This window comes from Pseudochaenichthys georgianus, chromosome 4 (genome assembly GCF_902827115.2).
Source record: "Pseudochaenichthys georgianus chromosome 4, fPseGeo1.2, whole genome shotgun sequence".
NCBI classification, from domain to species: domain Eukaryota; kingdom Metazoa; phylum Chordata; class Actinopteri; order Perciformes; family Channichthyidae; genus Pseudochaenichthys; species Pseudochaenichthys georgianus.
In genome coordinates this window covers 37,396,780-37,423,338 of record NC_047506.1, presented here as the reverse complement: position 1 = coordinate 37,423,338, position 26,559 = coordinate 37,396,780, and the positions used below count along the sequence as shown (strand labels likewise).

The 26,559-nt window shown below is 45.0% G+C and overlaps 1 protein-coding gene across 2 annotated transcripts; it reads right to left on the bottom strand.

The window, feature by feature from the left end:
• Positions 1-927: 927 nt before the first annotated feature.
• Positions 928-26,559, bottom strand: LOC117445324 (podocan-like). Of its 2 annotated transcripts, XM_034080898.2 has the most exons (12): positions 26,399-26,557; positions 22,433-22,507; positions 20,271-20,557; positions 20,050-20,143; positions 15,812-15,876; positions 14,155-14,264; positions 13,897-14,053; positions 13,678-13,793; positions 4,958-5,171; positions 4,405-4,848; positions 3,751-3,899; positions 928-1,349 (listed from the first exon to the last, which is right to left on the bottom strand). In XM_034080898.2, exons 3-12 carry the CDS (start codon positions 20,544-20,546, stop codon positions 1,211-1,213), a joined length of 1,764 nt encoding a protein of 587 aa, XP_033936789.1. In that variant the 5' UTR covers positions 20,547-20,557; positions 22,433-22,507; positions 26,399-26,557; the 3' UTR covers positions 928-1,210. The 2 variants fall into 2 exon arrangements, with proteins under 2 accessions (XP_033936789.1, XP_033936787.1); XM_034080896.2 differs by lacking the exon at positions 22,433-22,507 and having other exon boundaries at positions 26,399-26,559.

The window sequence follows — 26,559 nt, the reverse complement described above, 5'->3', positions numbered from 1 at the left end:
GACAGCAGCTGTGTTAACTGGTGGTAACATCAAGTGCAATTTAACAACACAAGTCCAAGGGTTCTGTTCGAAATGTCACACTTGTTGTCCACTGGCGCAAGCTAACATGCTCTGGGTGGCTACTCTGTCTGTCTTTGGAGAGCGTCCCACCAAATTGTGGTCCAATGGAAATCAACACGTTACATTCTTTTAATAAAAAAGACAATGTCATCCAACAAAGAAATACTGAACTCATTAAGCAATATGTGCATCATGTCCTGTCCATTTACCTATACAGTTCATGACCTTACACATTGTGTCTCATGAATCCCTTGGGTGTTGTTTCTCATTGACAAGCAGCAAGCCAGCAATTCCAGTGCTCTGCAAGGTCAAATGAGTGTCTTTTGAATGGAGTCTGGTGGCTTTGGAGAGATCTGAGATCACGGTGTCATTTCCCCCATCAGAAAGAGATTTCTGATGGCCTAGTAAAGCAGTGAAAATTGCTGGGTGAGTGCTGACTGTCATCTATAAAAATGTGTCATTCAACAACAATTGAAAATCTGAGCTATCCCTTTAAGGATTGTAACATCCCATAAGCTTCTGAAGTGGGAGGTCTTGCTCTTGTGTTAATTTATTTTATAACGGAATGTACTTTTTCATTGTCTATATGTCAAAATTAAGCAATTTGAAAACTCACGTCATTTTTTACATTTTAAAGATAAAAAAATATATATTTTTGAAAAATAAGCACTTTAGATTAAATCATAATGAAATTGAATTGCAGTAATATAATTTGTACTGAGTGTCAAAGGATTTTTGATTACTAAGGGCTTTTCTTGGTTTAAAAAATGAAACTGCTAATCTTTTACCCTTGGTGTAAAAACACTAATTACTACTTTATTGTGGTATTGATTCTGAAACATTCACAGGGGAAAATTGACATTTACCTACTGTATGCAATGTATTTGTTTTTAATGCACAAAAACACAATCAGACAATATATGTTGCGTGTCAACAGTCCAAAACAAATATTTAAAGTTCAGATATAAAGATATGCTATAATAACCAGCCTAAAAGAAGGAAACTAAAATAACTTTATCTGGTATCCTGCACCAGAGATATGTAACTTCCAAACAATAATAGCACTGGAATTACATTCAAGGGTTAATTCCTTATTTATAATCAGTTTCTGTCCTTGACACTAAGCGGTCCAATGTCAGCTAACTGTGTCTTATGCTTCCAGTTCCTCCTCTATCTCCTCTCTTTTAAAGGGGAGGTCGGTGTTTCCTGTGCCAATGTCCAGCACTTGCAATTTGGACAGGTGTGCGAAACAGCTTTCGTCCACAGAATCCACAGCCAGGCGGTTAAACCTTAAAGGAGGAAAAGGGAAATGTTCGTGATGCTTTATTACTCAATTGACAGTTGGCTTTTGGTGACATTTCAGAGGCAAAAAGCTAAAATCCTGTCAGACAGCAGGTGACATATACAAATCACATCTGTCAGCTTTGATCCACTCAGGGATCAGTGTAGTGGCACATATCTATCGAGAATATATGCCACAATGAATTTCCCGCACAATGTTTTAATTCAATCAAATACTATACATTTAGTAGGTTTTTTTACTCACTGAACAGCAAAGCACTTATGAAACACTGGAATGACCTGATCTAAATGCTTGCATATGTTGCCCATGATCTATAGCCAATGGGTAATACACATGCAGTTAGTAATGAATAAACACACGTAAATCCTCCTTTCACTTCCACTTACTCACAGAAAGCATTCCAGCCACACTGCCAGCTGTGGGGGGAGTTTGGTGGGAAAAAGAAGAAAATAAATGTGGCAACAGCTGATATGAATAACACAAAGAGCACAGCAGCCTGGAAGGGGTCAAGTCCCGTAAACACAGCCATGAAGCAACTAGGTTGAGGTCAGGCTGACAACCAAACAGAACACGCACATCTGAAACCTCTCCACTGTGCTGTCTGACTGCTGCTTTCAGCTGCAGTGCCTGTGGGTGTAAACCTGCACTATGTGGAATAAACCAAAGTGGAACATTTGCTGAATGCACACAAGAGATGGAGGGATTAGATACCACAACGCAGTACTCTGCAAAATGAAGCTCATTCAGACTGTCCAACACAGAACATGTATTTGATTAGTAATAACGAAGGCAACAGGGATTGTAACATAGAAAATTATATTTTGAACTGTGGTGTTAGGAGTTAAATGTAGGGTTTAGTAGAGTTTTCACTATTGATAATTATGAAGGTATCAACAGCTTAGGAAGCCTGGTCTCCTTTCAATTACCTTTCCCTTACGATGAAACTGCATAAAGTGTTGCAGTGATGACATATTTGTGTAGGCCGACTCGGAAGTTAGCATCGCAAGGGCTCCCTCAACAAAAATAAATGGGATTTACCCATTGGATTTTTGGTATAGTATATTGCATAACAAATATGTTTGGCAAACACATACTGTATTTATGATACTTAAGATTATTTGTTCAGCAGGATAAATGCAGGTAAATGCAGTTGTCAGAAGTAAAAAGGTAATGTTAGGCAATAAACAAACATCACGGTTGCATGACTGCGCACAGCCAAAGCTAAGCTAAAGGCAGTGTAGTGTTGACGTGATGATGTTTAGTATCTCATTTAGCCACTTGTTAGCAACTACCGTTTTTGAGACACGTTAACGCTTCATACATTCTCAAGTGGGGTATTTACTGATGTACTTTACAGTATATACAGGAACCAAAAGTGAACATCTCTTCGCCTTGTTTTAACCACAGACCTTATTTCAGGCTTCTAACCACAAACATGTCCAAAAGGGAACCAGAATTGGTAATATGTGAAGTCATTTCTGGGTTTTAGCACTCTACACCACTCTATAGTCATTTACGTTTTGAAAGAAATCTATTATTTGTTTTGGAAAATAAACAGATATCATTCTAATCAAAAGCCGTGGAGGTTTACAAAAGAAAAAGGAAATGTTTGAACAACAAATATTCAGTCATATAAAATGACCGAGAAAATGTTTTGTGGCAAATTGTGTATGGATCAAACTAAGAAAATATAATTAGTTGAAAAGCAATGTTCCGGAAAGAATATTTAGTATTGTTTGAACAGAGCCAGGACAGCTGTTCCCGGTCTTTGCGCAAAGCTAACCAGCTGGCTTAAGCTACATTTCTTGTGTTTCCCAACAAGGCAATCTATTCCTTCAAATTACGCAATACTCTTACACTACTTTCATAATATTGAACAAAATCCATTCAGAGACTTTGAGCTTTCTGTACTGTGAAAGTCGTCTTTCCATCCACACTTTCTCAATACCTTCTCATTGTCCATAAACTCTGCTTGTAAGAATGTGTTTTGAAATGGAGGAAAGAACACAGGCGTACCCAGCAGCTGCTGTCCCTTGGAGACCTGCAGAGCAGTATAACAAAAGCAACAATTTCCACACAGCCATATTTCAGTCACACTTGCACAATCATTCCCTGAGTGGAGATCAATCTAAAAAGGAAAAGAAAGTTATGAAAGGGCCCACCTACCAGATTTCCACAAAGCCCTTACAGTGGCAAATAATGGCCTGTTCCCTCACTTGTGTTTCATGCAGCTAATTTGAAGTAACACAGCTTATGCAGACAATCATGAAGGACAAATACAGAGTTAACCATTGCGTAACACCCGTTGAGAAAAAAAGGACTGACAACTACCCAACACTGAGTTCCAGAGATACTCAGTGTTGGAAAATGGTTTGTGGGTCTCTTACCGGAGAAAGATGCCTTTGATGTTTGGAGTGCCTTCAAATGCTGAAGCAGGAACACTTGAGATACGGTTACTCTGCAGGTAAAGGTACTCCAGGGACTCGGGCAGGTCAGACGGGATGTGTGACAGCTGGTTGCCAGACAGGTCTAATGTCTAAAAATTACAAGATGCACAGTGAATACTAAACATAATGCTTTATGTTCCCTGATCTGTGTACAGAGGTTCTTCATTGATCTCAGATCGGATTTGGGTATTAGTATATAACACTCATTTGATTGCTGTTCTCTGCTTCTCTTCCTGCTTTTACAGTTACATCCTGTTATTCACTGAAAAAACTGAAACGTTCACTTTAATTAAATGTATAATGTCAGCCGATGTTGCATAACTGTATTAGGTTAGTTAAAAGCAAATATATTAAGTTGAACCAAAACCTTTTTTATTTGCCTTCAACTAACCGAAAACAGTAATGTCAAATCTGTTGAAATAATAGATTTGATAAAAGTCAACGTTTCAGTTTTTTCAGTGTACTAAAGCTCCATTGAGCTTCACAAGAATCTCAAAAGTCCAGGTTGGGGATTGTTAAGTTCCTGTAGTGGACAAGCACAACACATATCTTGCTCTTATATCCGACATGTTTCTTTCTCCTATAGCCATTTACCGTGAGCGCAGTCAGCTCCATCCAGGCTCCCTGGTAGGCTGAATTCAGTTTCAGCTGGTTGTCACTCAGGATGAGCTTCCGTAGCTTCTCCATGCCCGTCAGTGTACCATCTGGTATGGAGTTAAGCCGGTTGTTCTTGATTTCGAGCACCTGCAGGCTGCGAGGAAGACCCAGGGGGAACGAGGACAGGCTGTTTCCCGACAGATCCAGGGTTTCCAGAACACGCAGCTTTCTGAAAGCCTCGCGGTGAAGCTTGGGACTCGTCAGCTTGTTGTAGCTGAGGTTGAGTTCTGTCAGGGTGTACAGCATGGCCAGGTCGTTACGGCTAATGTCAGTAATGAGGTTGTGAAGCAGCATGAGGGTCTTGGCCCTCTTAGGCAAGCCCCTGGGAACCCTCTCCAGCAAGTTGTTGTACAAGTGAAGAGTGTGTAGCTTCTTCAAACCCTAGGCAAAATGCAAATTTGTTTCACAAAGCATTTGAGCATTTTAACCTCCAGGCTGTTCTGCCAAATTAAATTATAATGTGAAATATCTTTATAAAATAGATATGTACCCGGAAGGCAGACGGGTGGATGGAACGTGAGCGCAGCTTGTTATTGTGAAGGAGCAGGTACTCGAGGTTTCGGACAGAAGCAAGAGCGTCTCCAGGGATGCTACGAATGGAGTTCTTCTCTAGATGAAGCAGTACTAGATTGCGCGGCAGTCCCGTGGGGACCACACTTAAGTTGTTATTTGACAAGTCCAAACACTCCAAGCTGCTCAATTCGCTGCCAGAAAAGAAGAGATAGTAATCAATTATTTGTGCTTTCTGTCTGCAAAACGATTATTTACGCACATTAAAAACATATATATATATATATATATATATATGCTGTCCTTCTTTTCCACTATTCAATAGCAACAACGGTGGCGGAAGAAGTACTCAGATGTGTTACTTAAATTAAATTAGAAATACTACATTTTAAAAGTACTTTGTTACAAGTACAAAGTACAAAATACAAAAGTATCGCCATCAAATTATATATATAAATAAATAAGTATATATATATATATAAGAACCAAAAGCAATAGAACTCATGTGTAATGGCCTATTTCAGAACCATCATGTATTCTTATCACAACTGGTAAATGTAGAGCTAATTTGAATAACATTTTTATCGTGCTGCTGGATGTCTTAACCTATACATGTATGTCAAGGTTTATTTAATAATGGATTAAGATGTTGCATAATCATCTAAATCTAAAAAGTACTTATCAACAACATCGGTCAAATACTGTAAATGTTGTGGACTAAAATGTACAATATTGGCTTTTAATATGTTGTGGAGTAGAAGTACGTTTTTTTTTTCAACAAATGTCATAACTATAGGTTACTTACGTAACCCCAGGTCTCAGAGTAACATGAAGTGAGATGTCTCACTATGGGATGCGCCTCATCGCGGAGCAAACAGAAGCATCAATCTCATTACGCCAATCCTGATTGGCTGGTGATCTTGCCGTCATCGTCAGGGAATTCACCCCCTATAAGTAGCTTGCGCCACAACGCATGCGTCATTCAAAATAAGCACCTCTTCTCGCTTCACCATAGCAAGGAGGGCCGTCTGGTGAGACATCTCACTTCATGGTACTCTGAGTCCTGGGGTTACGTAAGTAACCTATAGTTCTCATTCATAACACTCCGTTTGATGTCTGACTATGGGAAATTGTAGCTCCCGTATTGCCAGACGAGCTTATCTCGAAAATCACCAAACCGACCAGAACTTTAACAGGTAGGGCTCCGACTCAACCAGGTGCCCAGCACTGCTTGAGTCAAACTGGGAGTAGAACGTCCAGACTGTTAAAAGGCGGACAAAAGTGAGCGGCGAGGACCAGCTCGCCGTTTGCACCAATATCTTGGATGGGAGATATCCTGGACAGAGCCCAGGATGCAGCCAGACCCTGAGTCAAAAGAGCTCGCGGACCCGAGGGTGCCTGCGAACTCTGACTCGTATGAGCCCCACAGCAATTGCTTCCACAAACAGTGGGAGAGCCGTTGCTTAGTAACAGGCTTGCCCCTATAAGGGATAGCCCAGGACACAAGGGGCTTGGTCATTATGACGAAGCACCCCTGATCTGTCCCTGTGCGTGCGTAAAGCACGGGCTGGACATGGCAAATCCGGCCGCTGTTCTCCGGAGGAATACAGTGGCGGGGAGGATGCCTCAATGTCAAATATGGTACCTGAACCAACCGCCTTAAAATAAAGGCAGGGTTGGGCTTCAACCACACTTTGTTTGCCCTGGGGCGAACCGAGTGCCTGAAGACTGTACAGATAGTGCATGAGTGCCACTGGCTCGCTTGGCAGCTGCCAGGGTCAGCTTCATGTCAGACTGTATTCAGATTGTACCACTCACGGGCCAGGCCCATAGAGCCAAGCGCTCTGGGTGTGGGTGAAAGATCGCCCCCCCCGCTTGGGACAGTATGTCCCTGCGTAGTGGGAGCTGCCATGGCTGCCCGCACAGCAGCTGATATATCTCCGCTAGCCAGTACATAGCTGGCCAGTGCGGAGCTATCAGAATAAGTGTGTGGCGTTGCTCTCTCACTCTGGCCAGAGTTGGAGGTATCAGAGCCAGGGGTGGGAACGCGTACAGAAGGCCCGGGGGCCAATCGTGCGCGAGTGCATCCACGCCTAACGGTGCATTTAGATCACGCATCGAAAAGAACAGCTGACACTGAGCGTTGTCTTTCGATGCGAACAGATCCACCGTGGCTCTGCCGTAACGCACCACAGCTGGCTCACAATCCTTGGATGTAGAGTCCAGTCTGCATAAAGTGTTGCAACTCTGGACAGTAGATCTGCCCCGAGGTTCATCACTCCCGGTACATGCGTCGCTCAGAGAGAGGAGACGTCTACCGCTCCATAGGATAAGTTTGCTCGCCAGTGTGTGTAACTGGAGAGAACGCAAACCCCCTTGCAGCCAGTGGCGCAGTGCCATTACGCATCTCACAGTAACCATCACTTTAGTTTTAGGGCGGCCACCCAGCGCTGAAACTCCCTCATGTGTAAGCGTCCCAGTCGTACGACCAGGATGGCTGACACCATCAGCCCCAGCAATCGCAGGCATGATCTGAAGAGAACATGTTTGCGCAGCTGGAAAAGAGCAAGACAAGCTCTGAAAGCTTTCACTCTTTCCGCTGACAAGCGAGCTGAAAAGGGCACCGAGTTCAGGTGTAACCCTAGGAAGAGTATAGTCTGCGCGGGGCACAACATGCTCTTCTCTGTATTTATTATGAAACCCAGGTTGAGCAGGTGCTTTACGAGGACATTTGTCTGCGTAACAGCCTCCTGCTCCGACTGTGCGAGAAGCAGCCAATCGTCCAGGCAGGTCGCCAGGCGAATACCCTGTTGTCTTAACGGGGCTATCGCGGCTTCCGTACATCGTACAAACACCCTTGGACTGAGAGACAGACCAAAGGGGAGTACTCTGTATTCATAACAGATCACCTGAAATGCGAACCTCAGATATTTCCTGTGTGGGTAATATACTGGGATGTGAAAATACGCATCTTTCAGGTCAACTGATGTAAACCAGTCGTTTTGTCGCACGAGCCGCAGCAGAGATGTGTGAGTGAGCATTCTGAACTTATATCTTTTTAGATATTTGTTCAGAACCCTCAAATCAAGTATTGGCCGAATTCCGTTCCCTCCCCGTTTGGGAACGAGGAAGTACTTGGAATAGAAGCCGCCCTGACTCTGCTCGGCGGTACAATAGATATAGCCCTCTTTTCTAGAAGTGAGAGAATCTCTTTCTCCAGAATGAGGGCTGACTCTCCTCGGGCCTGCGAGTGCAGAATGCCCGAGAAGCGAGGGGGGGTGACAGCGAATTGGATTCTGTAGCCCCGTGTTACTGTCTTGAAAACCAAAGCAGATGATGTGAGCATCTTCCACTGCATGCTCCTCAGAGCCAGTGGAGATGTCACATCTCCTCCCCTCTGAGTCTCTATTTGTTGTGTTATGGGGCCCTCTAGTATCTGAACACAGTGGTGCCCCTTTTCGACAATACCCACCGACACTGCGCATGCGCGTGACGGTGGTGCCTTCACAACCCCAGCCGGCACTGCGCATGCGCGTGACGGCGGTGCCCTTAAAGCCCCAGCCGGCACTGCGCATGCGCGTGGCGGTGGTGCCTTCACAGACCCGCCAGTAATCTGCCTTTTGAGAGATGCCGTAGCTGCTCTCAGAAGGGGAACAGTTGACGGGCTGTTTATTGGTTTTATTGATTTTCTTTTCATTTTTTTGAGCTGCGCCCTCGGCCTGAAGCCTGGATGCGTCAGCGGCAAATGTTTTATAACAGAAGAATCAACCAATGTGTGACATGTGTTTGTGCGGACTTGAGGATGGTGTTGATGCATCTCTCGAGGCGGCGGGAACACATTCAGAGCTGGGGAACCGTGAACTTCCAGCTCTGTCACAGAGGGGAGAAGGAGGGGCTGTCACGCCGCTCGCTTCTTCTTCCTCGACTGCTGGCCGAGATTCTGGGTTGGCTGAGCCTGAGCTGCAGCCGGAACCGGAGATTTTCTAGGCCAGCTTGCCCATGTCTCCAGCCTGGGCTGGGGACTCGGGGCGGGCTGCGACCTGTGCGTCTTCGGTGCTTTAAACCGAGCAGAGTTCGAGGCAGCTTGGGCGAAGGACTACTGCTGCGAAGGACTGCTGCTGCGAAGGACTGCTGCTGCGAAGGCAGCGGCTGGACCCTTCGAGGGAGGCAGAGGTGGAGTGCCTCGTCCTCCTTCTTCTTCGACTCACACCTCCTTTGCATGGAGGCGAGAGCTGAGCCGAAAATTCCCTCGGGAACGATGGGCATATCCAGCACATCCTCCTTTTCCCGGTCTGGGAGGTTGGTGAGGTTGAGCCATCTCGCTCTTTCCTGCACCACCATGATCCCCATTGCCTTGCCCGTGGCCTAGACGGCGCAGCGTTGGACACGGAGACAAATGTCCGTGGCTGCCCCCGGGTTACCCGACAGGTCCTCGCAGAGCTCCGCTTGGTAAGCGGTTAGCAGCGAGGACACATTCAGGGCCCTGGCGGACAACGCTGCAGCTTTGTAGGACTTTTCAGTCATTGTCGACTGAAATCGGTCCGACTTTGCTGGCAGCGTGGGGTTCCTGCTTGGTGACAGGCCCACCTTCGGTAGGAGGTGGGCCGCTACCAGCGGTTCCATGGGCGGTATGCGGAGCAGGCCGAGCTTCTCCATTCCGTCACAGTCTAGGGAGGATGCACCCTGGATTGGAACCTTGTTGCTGAAGGGCCGGTCTCTCCACGAGACCGACACCTCATCCAAAATCTCCGGGAAGACCGGAAGGAGTTGCCTCTTTGTCCGCGCTGCTTGGGGAAAATGTTTCCCCCCGTAGCGGGACCTGGAGGTCTCCTTGGCCATTTCAGGCCACGGGACGTTGAGTCTGGCCGCAGCGCGTTTACACACGGCCTGCAGGTCCATGCTCAGACCGGGCGAAGCTGGTGTGCTATCGCCCGGGAAAGCAGCCCTCGCTCCAGGCTTTGCAGCCTGAGCCGATGACATGAAGGTGTCCTCTTCCTGTTCATCCGACTCAGACAGGAGGAATGCCAAGGCGTCCTCTTCTTCGTCCTCCTCGTTGTCCAGCTCGAGGACATCCTCCGCGGGTGAGACCATGGTGAGGTCTAACCGGAGCCCCAGCTTGGTAAAGCGTGGGGACCCGTTCCCGCGTGTCTTGCCGTCACCGGGTCCCGGCCTGCCAGGGCGCGGGATTCCGGTTCTGTGGCCATCGCAGATAATGAGCCCCAGACCGACACGGAGAGGGGTTCACTCTCTGTGGCAGGCGCCCCCGTGTCTTGACTGCCGGCCGGCGGGTCAGTGGACATGGGGGGGTCCTGCTCCGACAGGCTAGCTTGTCGTGCTAACCGTCGGCGGAGGCTCTTTACGGTGAAGCGGACACAATGTCCGCACGAGCCGGGGTTGTCGATAGCGCCTCGGGCGTGTTCCAGCCCGAGGCAGGACGAGCAGACCTGGTGTGTGTCTGTGCCCGATATCTTCAACCCATAGCCGCAGAGTCGAGCCACCGAGTCCCTGACTCCTCTGGTGTGAGGGAGAGGGGCGTCCATCTTGTTCGCCTCGTGGCGTGGAGAGGGCCCGCTCTCGACAGGTAGGATGGAAGAAAAAGATGTTACCACCCTGTCCTTAATCCGGAGAAAAGGACGGTGTGGGTCTTTTATTCCCGGAGAATACTGACTGGTGTGGCAGTATGCTCCTTTAATCCTTTCTTCCTCTGTAGAGAAGAGAAAAGAAAAAACGTCCTCGCTACCGTGGTGTCGATAGAGAGGGAGTGAGGTAGCAACAGGTGTGTTGCTAGCTTAAAAAATCAGACCTACCTTACTTTCCCGGGGAGAGAACGGCGAGGTTGATTTTAATACTAACTGCGTTAGTACTACCGTCTTCCTGCGAAGCAGAAGGAGTAGCCGGCGAGCGCCCGTCGACCGAAATGGGTATTTGGGTTCAGTCTGTGGACCGTTAAGCTTGTCCGGCTACTGTAGAGATGTGCTCTGAAGCGAGAAGAGGTGTTTGAATGACGCATGCGTCGTGGCGCAAGCTACTTATAGGGGGTGAATTCCCTGACGCTGACGTCAAGATCACCAGCCAATCAGGATTGGCGTAATGAGATTGATGCTTCTGTTTGCTCCGCGATGAGGCACATCCCATAGTGAGACATTGAACGGAGTGTTATGAACAGGGGTGGACTGGCCATCTGGCATACCGGGCATCGTCCCGGTGGGCCGTTGACCCAATGTGGGCCGGTCCGCTATGTTTTTTTTCCTTTTCTTTAAATTCTAAATTCCCTCCAATTGGGCCGGCTAATTGGCTACAGAGGGCTAGCAGTGTGTTGCCAGCATCGACACATATTATTGGTCTATTGTTTGTCATTGTCAATCAATCATGGGCTGACAGGCGCAGAGAGCCCTGACAGTGCTGTCAATCACAACACAAACCCGGGTGGGGCGGGACCTCATGGCATGGGCGGGACGGGCTGCTGCTGCTGCTGCTGAGCTGAAAATGGATCAACGGAAGAAACGCCCAGGTGGCGCTGAAAAACTGCGACTTAAAAAGCTGAAGTCTCTGGAGGAGGAGGCTGGTAAATATTCTAAATTGACGGACCTATTTGGTGCCGGCAGGTGCTGCTGCGCCGGGAGACGAGCGAGTGGAGGCATACATGGTAAGTACCATTAGCCTGGGGCTGGCTCGGCTACATTTTTGAGACATGTCCAAACAAAAAGTAGAAAACGTGTTTCCATTGAATGTGATGTGACCTAATTAACTGCATAGTCCTACTTGTGACAACACGTCAGCCCAGAGTTGAAGGGCTGTGAATGTTGGTAGTTGTGGTTGATTTTGTTTAAATATGCCGAATTGTGATATTATGGGTTATTATTGTTCAGATGATTTAGCTAGGCTAGCTAAGAGCTGCTAACGTCAGCGGTCTCTTGTTGCCATAGCAACAGTAAACGTTCACATGGACCAACGAGCTGTAAGTAGAGATGCAGAATCAAGCTGTATTGTAAATACAGATGAGATACTTTGAATTTTAGCACAAAATACAAGTAAACCGGAAATAATTAGTTTAATTTGCAATTGAATTTATTGTAATCTTTCAATTCATTTATTGTTTACTGAGGTGATAACTATTTCATAATTTGTGTGTAACTTTAATTTCTGTGTAAATGTGTTACTTTTACTGTAGTTTTCAAATGGCTGTGTATACTGCTGTCTGGAGCATTTTCAGGTATTGTCACAAAGATCTGACTTGTTGGCATTGGAAGACACTAGTAAGTGTCCTAACGAAAACATGGCAAAGCCACTAGTGTTGTTACGCTCACCAACGTTTCATTCAATATGAACTAATCTTTTATCGTGTACATTATTCTGTGGTTTTGAGTTATTTCCCCATTCAATGATAAATGCTTTCCCTATGTCCAGCCCAGACAGGTTCAGGGCAAGTCCAGCTGGTCAGTTCAGGGAGAGAGCCAGACCAATTCAGGCAGCCCAAAGACTGCACCACCTGAGAGGGAAAAGGCTGGAGAGAGGGAGGAGTATGTCAGCCCAAAGACAGGACCACCTGAGAGGGGAAAGGCTGTAGAGAGTGAGGAGTGTGTCAGCCCAAAGACTGCACCACCTGAGAGGGGAAAGGCTGTAGAGAGTGAGGAGTGTGTCAGCCCAAAGACTGCACCACCTGAGAGGGGAAAGGCTGTAGAGAGTGAGGAGTGTGTCAGCCCAAAGACTGCACCACCTGAGAGGGGAAAGGCTGGAGAGAGGGAGGAGTGTGTCAGCCCAAAGACTGCACCACCTGAGAGGGAAAAGGCTGGAGAGAGGGAGGAGTGTGTCAGCCCAAAGACTGCACCACCTGAGAGGGAAAAGGCTGCAGAGAGTGAGGAGTATGTCAGCCCAAAGACTGCACCACCTGAGAGGGAAAAGGCTGGAGAGAGGGAGGAGTGTGTCAGCCCAAAGACAGGATCTTCACAAAGTTCACAAAAATATGGCTACCCTTCTTAGAACATGTTAAGTCCCTCCAGTTGGAGTCTGTCCCCATTGGCTGAGTCGCCCCCTGTACCGCAACAGCTCACAGGAATGCTCACAAAATGTCTCGCAGGTTGTTTTTGTTTTGTTTTTTCCTTTTCTTTTTTTTAATTAATTTTATTATTATTTATTTCATTATTGTCTAATTGTAACTGATGTATTGTGTCTTGGGGTTGTTTTGTTAGAAGTCTCAGGGGTAATGCATTGTATTGCTGCTGTCTTTGTGTATTGAAAATCGCAAAAATAAATCATATACAAAAAAAACTGCTATCAAGGAATATGACTCCTTTGTAGTATGCATGAGAGAAGATGCCGCGAGATTAGTGGACTTCTATGTAGTGTCCGCTGATAATGTAGTGGGCTGGTCTGGACAGAAAATGCCAGGGCTGAATTGTTGTCCCAGTCCACCCCTCGTTATGAATGAGAACTGGATTAGTTTAGTTGAAAGCAATAATATTAAGTTGAACCTAATGCTTTCAACTAACTTAATACAGTAATGTGAAATCTGTTGACATAATACATTTATTTAAAGTCAACGTTTCAGTTTTTGAGGGTATAAAGCATAAACTGAGAATACTCAGGTAAATAGCAAGTACCTCAACATTGTACCTATAAGTACAGTACTTGAGTACTTTGTTACTATCCATCACTGAGCATCAAGATGTTAAAACATTTAAACTCCTAGGGTTTGTCCACCTGAAAGTCTTGTTGTCCATGCCCTCATTGTTGAGGAGGTTGCTCTGGAGATACAGCTCTCTGAGGTTTGACAAGGTGTCAAAGGCCCCTGCAGGAATTTCCTCCAACTTATTACTCTGCAACGACAAGAACAATCCTTATGCTATAATTGACTGTAGTCATTAAGATTATGTATTTCATCCACCTTACACCTAAATGCCCACTGAACAGGTGCTGCACCTTCAGATGAAGACGGAAGAGGCTGGAGGGCAGGTTCCTCGGGACGACCCGCAGGAGGTTGCTGGACATGATGAGGATCTCCAGGTTGTCAGAACCATTGAACGCATGTTCAGGAAACCCTGCGTCCGTCAGCTTGTTGTTATGGAGATACACAGACCTGGGATCCATGATCAAGGGACATTGTCATGTGTACAGTAAATGGACATGATTCCAGTAACTAGGAGTAAATTGACTCAAACACACACATACTGTACGTACCTCAGTTTGGGTTTTTGGCCAAATGTATACAGGTAGATCTTTGTAAGCTGATTAGCAGCAAAATCAGCACTAACCAAAGAGGGTGGTAGGACTATTGGTGCTGAGGTGAGCTGCAATCACAAGAAAATAAGCAGGACAAGACATAGTTACTGAGATATGGTCATGAATACCGGTCGGATTGTCCCAATTCACGGTCCCAGGATCCTAATGTCTTTTGGGATCCCCTTTTATATAGTGCCACTAGCGGTTCAGTGTTTGTAGAGTCAGTTAGAGTCCCCTGTGCATGTACAGTATATACTGATCCCCTTGTCAAACTTTGAATCTGTACAATTGTTTGACCAATTTCTGCCAATTTATCCCCAGCGGACTTTGTGTTTACTGCTCATATGAATATGTTAGCGTGATATAATAGAAGACTAAATGGTTACCATGGTGAAGATAATAACCTAATAATAACCTTATAAACATGTGCATGTGATGATTTAAGCATGCTAACGTTATTTGTACAATATTATCATTTATATGTAAGAAGAAGAAGATGGACCCTAACCCTAACCCTTTATTAATCCCCCAAGGGGGAAATTCAGTGTCCACTCTTTGGTACACACACATGCGTTTTTATACAGGTAATACAGTACACACTTTTTACAACATGCACATACATATACAAATAAACACAGTTATATGCACACATGCAGTTGAGAGGTCAGAGCGGAGGCAGCCAGTCTAGCCGGCACCAGTGAGCAGTTGGGGGTTAGGTGCCTTGCTCAAGGGCACTTCGGCAGTGGCCCAGGAGGTGAACTGGCTACCAGTCAACACTCCGTATTTTTTGGTCCGATCGGGACGCGAAGCAGCGACCCTTCGGTCCAAAGTCCAATCCCCTATACAGACTGAACCACTGCCGCCACTGTACAGGCTAATAGAGCTGATAGTTTTCTATAAACTTAACCATCTCAAATAAACACTCAAATTTATTTTTACTTTGGACATTATAGTGGTTTTGAAAGACAACACATCTATATTGTTGTTTGTGTAGAAGAATTTGATTATTTCCTACGAGTATTTGCTTTGATGCCGTCTGTCTTCTCTAAAGAAGTGGACTACTGTACATTAAGCTGTGTACCCCTTATTAAAAGCAGGGTTTTCTTCACTTCTTTCTCCACAGAACAAGTGCACCATTGTGAAAAATAGCAAATCCGAGAAGCACTGGTGAGATTAGATGTTCATTTAGAGCTCTCTCCTTTATAACATGGTTTATGGATTAAAGCAGCATGGGTGTCTTTGAGGCTTAGTGAGCATTTTAAAATCCCCTATTCTTCCTGTTTGCCTATTCACCTCTGTGAAGGCAAAAAAAACAATCTATCCATTCTTTCTCTGTCTCTTGCTGTGCCCAAAAGGGTCAGTAACATTTTAGCTCTCACCAGCTGGCACAGCCATACTGGAAGTGATTACCAGCATAAGCTCGCACACAGAGTGAATGAGAGGAGAGGAGACTGCCACCTCTCTCTGCCAGCTGACCCTATGTCAGTGTATTGGAATAAAATGTAATCAAATGATTGTGATGATTGGACAGACAAAAGATTAAATTGCCTTTGCAAAATGTAAGCACATTTTAAGTTTCAGTATTGAGAATAAACACAAGTTTACTGGGACTCACCTTGTTATTTGCCAGGTATAAATAAGCCAGCTTTTCAAGCATCTCAAAACCTTCATCTTCAAGGCCTATCAAAAGAAAAACATCATGAACTATTAATCAGCTATGAGTAAGTCTCAACTGTCTCTTTTGTTCAAAAGTTACCAAAAATGTAAGTTTAATTGGCTTATTTTAACAACATGATCACATGATTCCTTCCGATATTATTGAAGGTCTGCTGTAAGCTAACTAGCTGACCTAGCTAACCTAGCTAACAGTAATTTTAAATACTATGAAACAGACTAACTCTACCAACAGTGAAAGCTGGACAACTTTATCATCTCTGAACTTCAACAATCCCACCGGTCCCATCTGTGTGCATCAATCTTTTGTTTCCCCTGATTTCTGTTGTGTTTTGCGCTTCTTGCAGCGTTTTTATTTGCAGTGTTTGTATGTGATGTAACTCTGCAATATGTTTCTGACATGTAATATGCTAATTTGCGCAAGGGTGGAAATGACACATCATTTTGCCAATTTTACTTGTTGTGTTCTATTTAGCACATTGATGTATTGGCAATTACTGGACTTAATTGTATTCATAGCACAGTGACGCTAATGCAGTGGTTCTCAAACTTTTTCTGTCAGGCTACCCCTTTGGAGAAAAAAAAAATCGGCCCCCCCCCAACACAAATAGTCAGGCTCAGTGGCGGCGCCAGAGATTTATTTTGGGGGTGCTGTGGGGTAGCTTGACGTTTCATAAAGGGTGCTCAAACATTTAGGGTTTCCCATTAATGTACCGGTTGCTACAGTGGAATTTTCTACTGCAACACTCCCCACGCATATACACAATGTACCCGCAATTGTTACAATGAAGGCTCAATAATCAGCTCACGGTATATAGGTGTAAAGTGCTATTTTTATAGGTGGTGTGTGGACCTCACATAGGGGGTTCCGGGGGCAAGCTCCCCTGGGAAGATTTATTTTTAAATATTGAAGTTAAATGCATCAATCTGGTGCACTTTGAGAGAAAAATTAAGAGATCTATGGATACATCTCTCAACACCCATTTGAAACAGAACTGTAAACAGATTTACTTTTTCTTTATGGATATTTTACAAATCACCCTTTTAAACTTTATTCTTGTTTTACTGTCATATAGTATTTCATACCTGTTTTTCATTTATTCTCTTATTTTTTCTTATAACTATAATGATCATATAAACGTGTGCCTCAGAAATAATTGTTTACATTAATGGTGACCCAAACGTTTGAGACCCACTGAGATAGCACTGAGAGAGTCCTTTAGCTCACTGAGTCTCTCAGTCTGACAAGAGAGGACTCTCCTCCACTTTGTTGTTGAAAAAACTCCTTATATCGGTTAGCGTAGCTCGCTAGCACCAGAAGCTAACAACAACGATCTCCGGTACCGGTGCGCTCTCTCTCTCGTTCTTACTCGCGCACACAAAATGGCTAGTTCCACACACACACACAGAGCCGAGCTTTAATGAAACACAGAGACCCAGACGTAAGGGGTCTATAATCAATAATTTTCTGATTTTTTTTTTACGTTGGGGGGACGTTGAGAACCACTGCGCTAATGTGATGCTTCTGAATGTTTTCATTCACTTTGTCCTTCTAAAGCCTCTAAAACAAAAATCTTTATTTGTGTAGCTTTCACATTGATGAGAATCTGTACAATACATCAGTGCATACCTTAAGTCAGTCCCACTGATAATCAGTGTATGCTCAGTTCAGCTTGACAAATCTGAAGTAAAACTTTATGAAACTAAAACTATAGACAATCCTTGTTCTGACCCTGAGAATGAGTAGTAACTGGGAATTACTTAAAAATAAGGTATTTTAATGAACACATCCTTGGTTTCTAGCTCTAAAAATGTAGAGAAAGCCAAAGCATTGACCAGAACATTGTTAGGGCAGGTTCAGGAGTCTACAGATAAAGAGATCGATTTGAAAAATAGACTGAAGGAAGAAGAGGTTCTAACTTTCGACTGGACCAATGCAATTGATGCTAAATGATTCCAGGCACTCAAGGCTTGATTGGATTTCAGGAGAGCAGTTCCCAGTATAATGTATTTAAATGACTTAAATAGACATTGTGATATTTTGTCTTTACACTACAGACATATTCACAATCTTGTAGTTATTATCTCCCATATAAATGTAATTTTCATCTGAAGAGTGTATGTTGCTCTATTAGGGCTACTATAATAACAAAATGCTTGATCCATAAGATTTGGGAGACGAAGGAAACAGAAACAAAGCTAGCAGTCGCACTGCTGGCCAGGAAGAGAAAAATCCTCCAAGCTCTCTGTTCCTCTCAGCAGACTGTCAGAATTATAATGACACATTGGCATTCAGCTACACATCTACAGTAGCACACACAACAAATGCTTAGTCAATGGGGAAACTATCGTTAGCAAGAGGTTTGACGCCTGTTTTGCCATTTGTACTTTTGATGCTTTTGTGAAGACCAGACCCCCAGTCTGGTCTTCGTCCTCTTCAGTTAACTGGGAGAAGAGTGAGGCAGTTTTGGAAGGTCAGTGGAGTGTAGGAAATGGCCCAGTCTTCCTGGTAACCTTAGCTGGGGAAACAAGGGTTTAAAGGTTGGGGTCTGAGGACATGGTGGCACAGAACTGGGAGGGATTGCTGGGAAAGGTGCAAGCGAAATTAGCCAAATGGAAATGGCTGCTACCCCAGATGTCCTACAGGGGAAGAGTTCTTGTAGCTAACAATCTGGTTGCCTCATCTCTGTGGCACAGACTGCAGGTGTTAACCCCACCGCCGGGCCTCATGAAACACCTGCAGCGGCTCCTCTTGGATTTCTTCTGGTCGGGTCATCACTGGGTGCCAGCATCGGTCCTGTACCTACCTGTGGCAGAGGGGGGGCAGGGCCTTGTGGACATTACTGCAAGGACTGCTGCTTTTAGACTACAGGCAGCTCAGCGGCTGCTGTATGGTGCCTCTCCCTGCTGGCTGGCTATGGCCCGGCTGTTGCTCGGGAGGGCCATATCGATAACTGGACTTGCACCTTTTTACTGCTCCCCGATTGGCTGGTCGAAATATTTTTTTACAGGAGTGGGTGGAAGGGTTGGGGGAGGTTTTCTCTATACCACTTTTTGTCCATGGCCCCAAATACACCCTGAAAAATAAGGAAACTCTAGTACTGACACATTTCTTGTTTGCTAATGCAAAATTAGCGATCTGGAAAACTCGGAAAAACCAACTTGCTGGAGTGGGATGGACGGATGCAGTGCTCTGTCTGAGGGGGCTGGTGGCAGCGCGTCTGAGGGTGGAGCATGCGCATTGTATTGCACACAATGAGATGGTGCTTTATACACAAAACCTATTGAAATACACAAGAGAATATTATGGGAGCTAGAATATGGTGTGTACCGCCTCATTTCCATGGCATGGTACAGCTCAACTTGATTCTACTTGACTTACTTTTGATGCCGGGTACATGCCTCCATTTCGAAAGAATATTGTTCCCCATCAGTATCGGTGGGAGGCTTAGCTTTGTAAAATGTTTTTTAAATATGGGTAAAGTGAGGTTGGCTAGTAGGTTGGCAATTTAAAAATGGCGGGTTTCGGCACGACACAGGACACGGTCTGGCACCAAGAACATTCCGTGGGACGATTCTCTGATGAATCAGTGTCCTGTAGTGTTTTGAATGTACCTTTGAGTATAGGTTGAGGTTGCTTGGAACCACAAAAGAGGTGGTACTAAAAAGAGCACCAGGTACTATCCCCCACCTTTGTCTATGGAAGCAAACCAAATAATGCTGCAGAAAATAGGCATAATATAAGGGTAGTGATGACCCTATTAAACTCAATGAGGCATACAGTATTTAAGCGGCTTGTCAGTTCATTTTACAGGTAGACAAATAGAGCTCAGATATCCTTGACAGCAGGTCACTGCATTTCCTTCTGCCTTAAAAGACTATTATTGACTGTAAGCAAAGCCTAGTACTGATTTGGTGGAACACTTGACAGCTAAAGCACTTGTCTTTAATAAGCTGTGCTTCAATAAAAGCGTAAAAGTAAATATGGACCCACACCAAACTGCATTTCTCCTCTAAAATATCTCCCAATGGCGATAGTTAGTAATTGAAAGAGTAACATTGCTATAATTTGACCTGACAGTGATCCCACTGCTGAGCAGGGAAAAGCATGTACTGTATTCAACAGAACCCTTTCACACAGAACACTGCTGGGTGTTTAGACTGTTAAACATTGTTTACCAGCTGATGTAAGCCAGTTGTTCTGAAGGTTGAGGGTCTCGAGCTGATGCAGATGGGAGATGTGCTCCACTGTTATCTCCTTGATTTTGTTGTTCTGGCATCAGGGGACAAACCACAGAGAGTTCATACAAAGGCAGCCAGATTGCTTTAGTCTACATCATTTCTGAGCAGAATTACAAAATGTTGATTTAATGAACTGTATGTGTACGCAGTCTACAGACCTGTAGAGAGAGCTGGCGAGTTTTGTCCGACAGCTCGGCGGGAAACTCCGTGAGATCGACTCCAGCGCAGTCCACCGAGCCTTCTGCCGTACAGCTGCACTCCAGCGGACATTCAAGCAGCTCAGATTTCGTCACCATTGTTGAGATGTTGCTCTCCTTTATTAGCTCTTCCACCTCCTCTTCCTCTGGCTCAAGAGTAGCCTGGCAATGCACCAACACCAAGGCCAAGAGCAGCACACTCAGGGCCTGCAGTCTGGAATGCTTGGGAAAGGCCATGCCGAGCTTTCCTGTTGCACAAGCACATGGAAAGAAAAGTTCAAAACATCAGGAGGATTTGGTTCCTGGAAATAGGGTCTTGTTTATAGTACAATCTTATACTGTTGGCCATTAAAGTGGTGGCAGACCCTTTGTCGATCAATGTAACCTATTATTATGTTGGGTGAACGAGATGCACCATACACCACAGTGGCTCCCAAATAAATGTTGTGTTGGGATAAGCCATCTTCACTGTTTACTACCCTACTGTCTGTCAATAATGGCAGCAGAACTCTGTCTGGTTATTACTAACTCATCCCTACAAAGCAGATGGGCTGTAATTGACATGGTTGAAAACACACTTCTTGATTTTGTTAAAGCACCCCAAAATCCCAATTACTCACTGTCAAATTCTAAAATAAAATATTTAGCTCACAGCTAAGGTTAAAAAACAAAAAACAGCAGGAAGCCATTTTCTGAAACAGAGCCGACCATATCTCTGTGTTCCCCACCTGTTGGCTTTAAGCACAGCAGTTACCTGGAAACTGATTTGCAAAAGTCAGTTCTGAGGAAAGTGTTTTTACGGGATGTCGAAAAGAAAATCCTGCTTGAAGGGAAAAAGGTGTTTATTGGTACATGAAGGGGCACTGCACAGATGTCTCATGTCAAAAATCAATTTGTGAGTCAGTGGGAGTTATTTTCATTCTTCACAAACAATCCAAATAAAAAGAATAATAATTCATTATAGGTTTTTATGTTTTATTAAAAATAGCTGTGGCTGATCCTGACATGTTACAATAGTGACAAGAGTTGGCTAAATGTGTTTAGCTGCTTTAGTTTAACGGCCTTGGAGTTGTAAATGCTGGCTCACCAACTTACAGGGACACTTGAATTGAACAGAGCCAGAGTGTGTTTAGTGATTTTCCTATAGTGACCAGTAAAAAGGCATGCTGTGAAAAATGCCTTTTGACTTACGTAGAGGAGATGACAGGGGTTACTCTATTTTTCAGATACTGATTATTAAGCCATTCTATCATGCAGTGGGTTTGAAAAAAACAAATTACATTATCTAACTTCCAGCCTCTTTGCACATGGTCTACCATTTTGGTCCACGATGAAATGTCAGAAGAATTTTTGCTGCAGACATTCATTTCCCCTGCAGGCTGAATTTCAATAGCTTTGGTATTCATCTGACTTTTCCTCATCAAGTTGACATTTAAGTTTGTCTAAACGTTGGTGTATAACCAAATACATGCAAGACTAATGGTATTCCCATTAGCTTAAAGCTGTAGAAACCGATTAAGCTAATACTATCGTTGCCTTTACACAGATCTGGGCATAGTGACGGGTGAGCCAGTGGCTACCGGCTAACGATGCTAGTCCGTGGGGCACACAAACAAGTACTAACATTGTAAGTAAACAAAGCACAGAGAAACTTGGAATACACTCACAACACATTCTTTGCCTAAAGGGGCCGTATTATTATTTCCAGGTTCATAATTGTATTTAGAGGCTCTACTGTGACATGTTTCCATGCTTTAATGTTCAAAAAGCTCTTTATTTTTCTCATACTGCCTGTCTGTGCTGCGGCACCTCTTTTCACCCTCTGTCTGAAACCAGAGCTCAGTCTGCTCCGATTGGTTAGCTGGCCGGCTCTGTTGTGATTGGTCAACGGCTAACAGATGTGTTGGAAAGGTCCAATGACTTTCCCGATGTGTTTGAGTGCTAGTCAATGGAAGAGTGAGTGTTACTGTACCTATGTTACGGATGTAAACAAAGCAGTCTAATGGAACCATGGGATTATGTACGACATAATTTAATTTCAAATCTTTTTCAAAACAGCAACACTGGTCTATCTCTGCAGGGCATTTTATTTAATTGATGAAGTGTTTGCCATGTTTACGCACCAGGCTAGCAACAAAAGACGTCCGGTTCTCTGCCCTCTGCGTGTCTGAAGCTTCGAGCCTCAACAACTTGAAGGGCTAATTTAAAAAAGAAAACAAGCATCAACAATCTCAGTGCATCTCATCATTCCACACACACACACACACACACACACACACACACACACACACACACACACACACACGACAACAATTTTGAAAACTGGTTCTGATTGTTGTCATTTATGAGGTACTTATCCCTAGTAGTTGTGTAAGCTAAGGTACATGGTGGCCACATTGCCCCCTCCTCCCAAGCAGTGTGCTGTTGTGTGAGTCAGCAGCCGTAAAACTGAGGTTACGTACTGTAACCCAGCTTCTATGAGTATAGGCGCAGCCCTCTAAGGCTATCGCTATTGGGTAATCCCACTGCACGGGTGCAGCACTGACAGATTTAATCCACGCCCACCTGGGCCCCACCTCCGGCCTCACTTCCGTATAAATAGGAAGATGGCCCGTCCAACTGCTCCCACACAAACAGCTTTTCTTCAGCTATTCGCGGCCCGAACCTTAGAGGGCTGCGCCTATACTCATAGAAGCTGGGTTACAGTACGTAACCTCAGTTCTATTTCGTATGAGGCTTCGCCCTCTAAGGCTATTGCTATTGGGTTAAGGGCGAAGCAGGATGTAGTCCACGCCCCACTGGTCCGTCCGTAACCAGAAGCACAAAAACCCATCTACTCAATTAATAACCCATGCGAAAAAGAAGGAGCATCACAGTCCCTGGAAATATAGCATTATTCCAAATGAATATTCTCTTTAAGGGAATGAAGGTGAATATCCGTCGTTTAAAAAAAGTAGAGATAAACAAATCCCACTTGTTAAACCTATAAAAGAGGGGCAAAAGGGGCAGCTCTCTGAATGCCGATAGGCAGGAGAGAGGGCACGCCGTTTAGTCCCTGACATTACTCAATCTGACAGAACAGCAGTACTGAGTGTGTCAGAGAGGAATGGGAGACATCCCTCAAATAAAAACGAATAAAAGAACAGGGGGAAGACCAAGATGCAGCATTGCAAATGTCTCCCACTGTCATTCCTCCATGCAATGCCATAGAGGTTGAAATTCCTCTGGTGGAGTGCGCTTTGATGTTTTCCGGGGGATCCAACACAGAGGAAACATACGCCTGTGACACCGCCTCACACAACCAGTGTGACAGCCGCTGTGCAGACAGAGGCTGCCCTAATGAGCGCTCTCTGTAATGCACAAACAGGCGCTGAGACTTGCGCAACGTGGCTGTGCGTGCAATATAACATGACAGCGCACGCACGGGACAGAGGAGATGAGATGTGGCTTCTTCCTCTGATGTGTGAGGAGGAGGGAAGAAGCCATCCGAAGTGATCCCTCTCGATTTAAAAGAGCTTGTGATCACCTTTGGCATAAAAGCCGGTTTAAGGCGCAAAACAGCTGAGCTGCCATCTCCTTGGATCTGGAGACATGACGGAGCCACAGAGAGAGCAGACACATCACTCACCCTTTAGCTGATGTGAGAGCCAAGAGCAGAGCTGCTTTGGCTGACAAGAACTTCAGGGGAACCTGATCTAATGGTTCAAAAGGAGCTTTACTCAGTGCGCGTAACACTAAGCCAAAACCCCATTGAGGCGCCAAAGCGCGTGACACATGTCTGAGTCTATGTGCTCCCCGTAGAAAACGTTTTGTCAGAGGGTGACTAAACACCGTGCCGACACCAAACCTACGTGGCAAGATGAAATGGCAGCAGCATATGTTTTTACCGTGCTATAAGCCAATTCCTGTCCAGCTACAGCTGGAGGAAGGACAGCACGAGGCAGGGGGCCAACGGGGTCCAGGCTTCTCCCTGCACACCACACGGAGCGCTGTCCATTTGGCTGTGTAGGATGTGTGTTCAGCAGCTGCGCTGATCGAACACCTCCCTGGCGATTTATGTAGGCCGCCGCTGCTTTGTTGTCTGTTTGAATCAATGTTGATTGTACAGCAACGGGACGAAGTGCTGGAGCACTTTCCATACGGAGAGTAACTCCAGCACGTTTATATGGAGAGACATGTGACCCGGCCACTGTCCCCCCACTGCCTGCGACATGCACGTTCCTCAGCCTGCGAGAGATGCGTCTGTGAACACTGCGGTGTGTGACGTCACTCTGCTCAGGGGCGCCCCCACTGACGTGGAGATTTTTCCATGGGTTCAATCCAAAACCACGGAAGGAGGAATGTACACCATGCGTCTCCTCTGACGCACGGGGTCGATGCACAGGCGAATAAACCACCTGGAGTCTCCTCACTATGAAGGAGACCCAGGGGGATCACCACGTGACCAACTGATATCATGCCTAACAGCTGCATCACGGAGAGGGCTGTCACCGCCCCGCGGGGTGTGACGCGCCGGAGGAGAGCTGTCACTTTCTCCCCTCTCCGCTGTGAGAGTCGCGCTCTCATGCGGGCTGAGATCAATTCCACTCCCAGTTAAAACAATAACCTGGGAGGGACGAGGACAGCTCTTCTTCCAGTTGATAATGAAACCCTGTACAGTGCTTCTGCAACGGAGTGCTGAAGAAAAATGGGAGCAGTTGGACGGGCCATCTTCCTATTTATACGGAAGTGAGGCCGGAGGTGGGGCCCAGGTGGGCGTGGATTAAATCTGTCAGTGCTGCACACGTGCAGTGGGATTACCCAATAGTGATAGCCTTAGAGGGCGAAGCCTCATACGAAATAGAACTTACTTTAGACACCTGGAGCTAAGTCCCTCCTGAATGAACTGAAGCCATTATGTATGTTCTTTTGCCAGATACACCAGGATCCATAAACAAAAACTGTTATTTAAGCAATGTATAACTCTAGTCTACTGCCCCTCTATTTGTTAGTATGTTTGTGTTATTGCATGTCTTTGGTGAATCCGAAGTTACCCTTTAAACCCACAACAAACATAGCTTGTACCTTAACCATTTAACCCAACACTTAAATGGTCTAGTCTATTAGAAACTAATTCCCCAGCACTTACAATGCTTTGGTTTATTTGAAGCGAATATATATGCACTATTATTTTTGTTCTGAGTTTGTATCTTTTCGGTTTATTGCATTTATTGTTAGTCTTTGGATAAAAGCTTCACTAAAATGAAATGTAAAAAAACTGAAACAAACAAAGTAATTAAGGCAGCGGTAGACCAATGGAGTCTGGTGGTTTTGGCAAAAGCATGGATGGACATGAGAGCTTTAGTTGCTGTGGCCAAAGAGCTGTTTTAAGGCAAGGGAAAGCATTTCCACAGGCTGGTACTCGACTCTGTTTCTCCAATGCTAAAGCTTCAGGTATAGGTCAAATGAAATATTAAGAATCTAGCCTTTTGTTTCTGTCAGACAAGCACAAGCACAGTAGTGTTTATTTCAGGCTAGAGTTTAGGGAAAGCCAGGAAAAAGCCTGCTGTCCAGAAGTTTTGATAGAACCATGTAAGGGGGCAATCAAGTCATGCTCTCAAAGCAAAGGTCTAAAAGCCATCTATCAGAAGAGCTTGTTTGTTTGTCCACACAGAAAATCCACAAAGCTGAATGCTTACACCCACAACAAATACACACTAAAAACCTATGCACTTTGCTGCACTTATTGTACATGTGAACGATGGCTAGAATATAAAACAGCATAGCATCCAGGGGTCAGAGAAGAGTTTAAAGCTGTCATAAAGTCAACAGCACTCTTATGTTACCTTGTAATTTAGAGGCTTCAAGAGCAGAGGCAGAGCATTTTAAAAGTCTTCATATCATTTGCATGGTCTTTCTCGGCTGAGCAGAGGTCGTAAGGTTGCTTTGCTAAAGTGGATCGTCTGGAATTCATATTGTCATGCACAGAAGAATGAAGCTGACACTTAACAGCCCAGTATAATATAGAAAGATGACATAACAGCAGCCATCCATAAAACATGCAGCGAAGAAGTCTGCCAAAGCAATATTCTGCTGGTCTGCTACTTTACCCCGTCCGACCAAGGTTTGCTGAAGCGCACGGAAGTCTGACATCCAGTCCAAACACAAGCTGTCCCATAGCAGGCGAGGAATCACACAGCCACGGCAGATGCCCTCCAGATGTGAGGAGAGAGAGCGGGAGAGGTAAAGTTAAGAGAAAGACATGAAGGGG

What these genes read in the sequence shown, in the direction of transcription:
- LOC117445324 (XM_034080896.2), bottom strand. Translation starts at nt 26,441, where the DNA reads ATGTCAGACTTCCGTGCGCTTCAGCAAACCTTGGTCGGACGGG. An exon ending in TATACCTGGCAAATAACAAG is followed by an intron (nt 14,265 to 15,811) that starts GTGAGTCCCAGT and finishes TTGTGATTGCAG; the next exon opens with CTCACCTCAGCACCAATAGT. An exon ending in GGCCAAAAACCCAAACTGAG is followed by an intron (nt 14,054 to 14,154) that starts GTACGTACAGTA and finishes CATGGATCCCAG; the next exon opens with GTCTGTGTATCTCCATAACA.